The 5360-nt window shown below is 46.8% G+C and overlaps 1 protein-coding gene across 2 annotated transcripts in view; it reads left to right on the plus strand.

Moving 5' to 3' along the window:
• Nucleotides 1-6: 6 nt before the first annotated feature.
• Fmnl3 (formin like 3) overlaps nucleotides 7-5360 on the plus strand; it is a 56364-nt gene continuing 51010 nt past the window's right edge. Inside the window, exon 1 of one of the 2 annotated variants that reach the window (XM_010623627.2) lies at nucleotides 7-94. In XM_010623627.2, coding sequence (XP_010621929.1) covers nucleotides 44-94 — 51 coding nt within the window. In that variant the 5' untranslated portion in view covers nucleotides 7-43. Of the gene's footprint in view, nucleotides 95-483; nucleotides 517-5360 lie in introns of those variants that run through there. The other variant, XM_019207430.2, reaches the window with a different exon arrangement.

A 5360-nucleotide genomic window follows, 5' to 3' on the forward strand; every position in this document is an offset into this window, starting at 1 on the left:
GGGCGACCCGCCCTCCGTTCCGTTGCTGCTGCCGCCCGGCAAGATGCCGATGCCTGAGCCCTGTGAGCTGGAAGAGAGGTTCGCCCTGGTGTTGGTGAGAGCTGAGCCCAACCCCTTCCCCTCCTAAGGCCCCCGGGTCCCGACGCCCTGGGTGGGATTTTGTGCGGTGGGCCCCGCCAGATCCCGGCCTCCAGTGCCTTCCCCGAATTTCTGAGCAACCGCTGGTGGGCCTGCACAGCCCGTCGGGATCACAGTACAACGTCTTCTCCGCTGGGCACTTGGAGGAGGAGGAGGAGGGGTCCTCAGCCCGTGACAGCTCAGGGATCCAGACTTCTCCCTCCTCCTTCCCACCCTGCCGCCTTACTCTAGTCTCCCCGCCGCCTCATCAGAATTCCCGTTCCGGAGCCTCTCGTTGATGCGAGTTCAGAAGCTGGGGCTGGTCTGCGCCTCAGCCTAGGTCCGGCTTGTCTGAGTGGGGAGACCGCCCCTCGTGTTAACATGGAGTCTTCCCAGAGTGTGGGTCCCTCGCCCAGCCCAGATGTTTGAGGGAGGAAGAGGGACGGGGAGGGGCTGGCAGCTCTTGAAAGGGGTGGAATAACGAGTGATGCCATTCTACTTATTTTCAAGACGGCCTGCAGGCATCCTAAGTTATAGTGGATTTGCCTAAAAGGCTGAACATGTGGATGAGCCATTTCACTAGGGTATTTTTTCCAATTGAAACAGTATACAAACTATCCCGCCTCCTTTTCCCCCCACTTTTCATGTTAAGCCCTAGTGACTGGTTTTTATTCTTTTGCCTTTAGTCTTTCTGTAAGTTCTAAAATGGTCTGTTTTTAGTTCTAAAATGGATGGGTTTTTAGAGCTGACTTTGGGGCTCTCCTTTGATGTGGGAATTGGATATTGATGTTGGTGCTTCTGTGAGTTGAAAGGTTCTGATCTGGTATCACTGGGATGGACCCTAGGATTTGTTGGGGCTGAATTTAAAGTTTCGGAGAAAGAAAATGAACAGAAACATTTTTGAGAAACTTGGGGAAGTTCTTAGTTCCCCAGAGAACGAAGAGGCAATAATAATTCTTGTTGGTTTGGCCTGAAGGGTTGACTTTGCCTTTGCTCATGAGGAGGGATGTTATGGACTTAGTAGCCTTATTGGATTTCACCTGCCTTGGAAGAGGGAGATTAGATCTGTTGGCAGCCCTGGAGCTGTCTAGAGATCCTGGGCTGATGGTGGAGAGCCTGACATCAGTCCGCTGGCACAAGAGCCAGCTCAGAGAGGGGCCATAATGACGTTCCAAGGGGAAGTTGTGCCATTGGCACCCCTGCCTGCCAGCTCTTTGAAGGATCGAAGGGATCTGGGCCACACATCCTGTGGCCCTCTGCATTTCTCCCATCCTCCTAAGGGGGTGGGGTGAGTCAGTGATTACTAATGTGGTGTGACCATCTCAGAGGCTGAGGAGAAGAGACTGGGACTCAATAATGCCGTGGAGAACAAGAGCTCAACTGTTGGAGAAAAGAATAGGAGGGAATCCACCCTCCAGTGGGGGTGTGAAAACCCCTAGTGAGCTGGCACCAGTTAGCTATGGAACTAGAAAAGGAAGTGCTGAGGTGGATTGGATGGGAGGCTGTCTGAGATAGGGACTTCAAGGCTTTTGTGAGAGGTCAGAACCAGAGCCCATCATGTCTTCATTGGAGCTTGGTAGGCCAGTTTGTTTAGTTAGCAAATTGATGGCTTAACATTCACAAAATGCACATGGTGTCCTGTTTACTATCCAGAGCACCCAGAGAGCCCAGGTCTAGTATGGAACTGGACCACCCACTTGAAATTCTTCCCTTTTGTATAAATTTTTGGTTTGTTTCCTTGTGGCTTTTGCTTTGGTTTTGTTTCTGTGTCCCTGAGCTGCTGCTGTTGGAGGGTTGGAACAGGGCAGGCCAGGGCTAGTTGGCTGGTTTAGGAGGGGAGGAGAATTAACCTCAATTTTCTAACACAGAGAAATCATGATTTCTTGGATATTTGAGCTTTGTAGGTACTATGTTTATTTGAATATAGCCCAGGCTGGCCTTGAACCTGTGATCTCCTGCCTCATTCTCCCAAATCCTGTGCCATTATGACTGGCTTTCTAGGTTCTTTGAAAGTTCTCTCTTTCCACTGCTCCTGAAGGATGCCCTTTCTACCATTTTTTGGGAGCAGTACCAACTGAGCTAGACATTTGACCTTGGCACAGGCTCAGGTGTATTTCCTGAAGAGTCAGGAGAGAAGTAGTATAGTAGAAAAAGTAAGTACTCTTATCTTTAATCTCTTTGAGTTTAGATTCTATCTTCTATAACATAGGACTTGTAATTCTTTGGGCCGGGGATTTGGCTCAGTGGTTCCAGTGCCTGCCTCAAAAGTGCAAGGGCCCACCTTCGGTCCCTGTACCAAAATTAAAAAAAAAAAAAGGAAAGAAAATTAATTCCTGACCCTATGAGATTATAAGCTGCCCTGTACCAAAATTAAAAAAAAAAAAAAGGAAAGAAAATTAATTCCTGACCCTATGAGATTATAAGAACTGGATGTATTAAAGCACTTGGCACCTAGCAGGCCAGGCTGGCCTCACATCTGTTATCTTCCTGTTTTTGTCTCCCTGAGTAATTACAAGTATGTGCCATCATAGCTGGCTTAATTTATTTTCTTTATATGAAAATCATATTTCTCAATTTTTACTTTTGGTACTGGGGATTGAACTCAGGTCTTTGAGCTTGTGAGGCAGGCTGTGGAACCACTGAGCTAAATCCCCAGCCCTCTCACCTTTTTCTTTACTACTTTGGCAGCTTCACTGTAATTAGTTGGATTTATGAAAAAGCTGTTTAGGGCCTGGGGATTTAGCTCAGAGGTGCCGCTACCTGCCTCACCAGCACGAGGTCCTGAGTTTGATCTGCAGTACACACAAAGAAAGAAAAAACTGTTTGGGGGATCTGTTTATGTAACTCAATGGTTTCCTGGCTGAGCATACAGCATGAACTTTCAAGTCAAGAGTAGTTTCAAATACTGTCTTCTTCACAGTCTCCAATTAGAAAAGTGTTTGACCTTAAATAAGTTATACTTAATTCCTTTGGGTCCCAGTTTCTTTTTTTTTTCCTCTCAGTACTGGGGATCGAACTCAGGACCTTGTGCTAGTAAGGCACGTGCAGCGCCACTGAGCTAAATCCCCAGCCCACAATGATTCAGACCTGAGATCACTTACATTGCCAAAAGGTGGTTTTCTGTTCAGAAATCTGATGAAGCTAGTTACCCCAGTCTGCCTGCTGCTGGCAGATTGAGGGCTTTCCCAGTCCTAGTACAAGTGTGGGGACACACCCCCCTACCCCCAACCCCTGGTGAAGCACTCTGGCTGGGGAAGTTGTATTTAGTGCTGAGTCAAGATCACAGGCTCCCTGCTTTCTGGTACAGACATAGGATCTGACCCACAGCTTGTCAGCCGAGGTTGGAAGGCTCCAGGCCTGAAGCCATTTGGTTTCTTCAAGACATTGTTCCCCAAAGTCCTAAGCCAGCCTAGTGCCTTAAAGGAGAGTTTCCCTACTGGTGTGTTGCAGATGGGTCACTATGCTTTGGATACTGAGCCTAAGGGCAGCTGAGGTCCCTGGTTGGTCCTGAGTGTGCCCTGATGTGAAAAAGATTGTGAACCTGTTATGTTATACTGCTTTTGGAGATCCTTTCTTGCCCACTTTCTCTGAGCAGCAATTCTTATTCTGTTGAGTACTAAGAGATTTGGGATTGGGATAATTATTTTATTTATTTATTTATTTATTTATTTATTTATTTTGGTGTTTTGAGACAGGGTCTCACTATGTAGTTAAGGCTGACCTGGAGCTCACTATGTATCCCAGGCTGGTCTCGAACTCACAGCAATCCCCCTGCCTCAGCCTCCCGAGTGCTGGGATTATAGGCATGCGCCACCACACCCGGCTATAGTTCTTTATTGTTCCCAGAATAAAAGCCAGTCTCTGATGTGATGAAGTTCTGATCTGTTTGGTTCCTACTAGATTACTACCCAAGCTCAGTTGCTCAGAAGCCAGTGTTCTGGCCGGTGTTGGACTTGCTTGGAGAAAAGAGGCAGAGAGCTCTAGGGGCTTTGAAAGGATAGCTCTCTGTCTTTGGTGTGTTTGTACCCTGATTTTTCTCTTTATTGAGTTATGCAGACCCAAAACTGGATCTGAACAATTCTGATAACAAAAAAGTCGCTGGGTGTCCTTAGGACCAGGCTCCTGTCCATGAGGGTGTGGTTGTGTGACACGGCTGTTCCTGCTGCACTTCTCACATTTTTCTGGTGAGAATTTAGGTTTTGCCTTAAGTGTAGCAGTTTAGTTGGCCTAGGTGGTAGTTACTTATTTGAGAGGCTTTGAGGGGGTTCCTTTGATACAGAAAGGGTCTGGGAAAACTTGGACCTAAACATCAGATTCCAAACAACTGTGGTAGAATTTTTTCCCCTAGTCCTGGGAATTGTGGTGAATTTGTTCAGGCTGGAATAGAACTTGGGGGAAGGAAAGGGCTTTGACAGCTGGTCAGAGGACCTCCCTCTTGTTCAGAGATCCCACCACTGAGAAGACCCTGGGCCACAGAGAAGAGTCTTGTTCTCTTGACCTTCATCTTGCCCAGAGTTAGCCTGGGAAAAGTGTATGTGTACCAGGATGGATGAGGTGCACACATTGTCATTTGGGAATGTTTTCCTTGCCCAGAGGGAGATTCAGGCTCCCCCCACCACACACACACACTGGAAACTAAACCCGGGGCCTTTGCTGAGCTACATCTCGGTCCTTTTTTAATTTCCTATTTTGGGACAGGGTCTCAGATAAGTTGCCTAGATTTCTCTTGCCTAAGCCTTCCAGAGTGCTGGGATTACAGGCATGCACTGTGACTCCCAGATGAGATTCAGATTTTTTTTTTCTTAAAATAATACACATTCACTAACAAAGGTATGGGACAGCGGGTATGGTGGCACATGACTGTAATCCCAGCACTCAGGAAGCTGAGGCAGGAGGATTGCTATGAGTTCAAGACCAACCTGGGCTACATAGTGAGCTCCAGGTCAGTCTCAACTATATAGTGAGACCCTTTCTCAAAAAAAACAAAACAAAACAAAACAAAAGAAAGAAAGAAAGTATGGGACAATTCAAAGAAGAGATTGAAATTTTTGATTTTGGGGTTTGGGGTTATTTTTAAAGGTTTTTTGAGATAGTCTCACTAGGTAGTTCAGGCTGGTCTTGAACACGAAGTAATCTTTCTGCCTCAGCCTCCTAAGTGCTGGGATTCTAGGTGTGTGCCATGCCTGAGGAGACTGAAGATTTAAATGGAAGAAAAACAACCATATTTTTTCTCGTTTCTTTAC

Source organism: Fukomys damarensis, unplaced genomic scaffold (genome assembly GCF_012274545.1).
Source record: "Fukomys damarensis isolate Sample0158 unplaced genomic scaffold, DMR_v1.0_HiC HiC_scaffold_15, whole genome shotgun sequence".
Taxonomy (NCBI): Eukaryota; Metazoa; Chordata; class Mammalia; order Rodentia; family Bathyergidae; genus Fukomys; species Fukomys damarensis.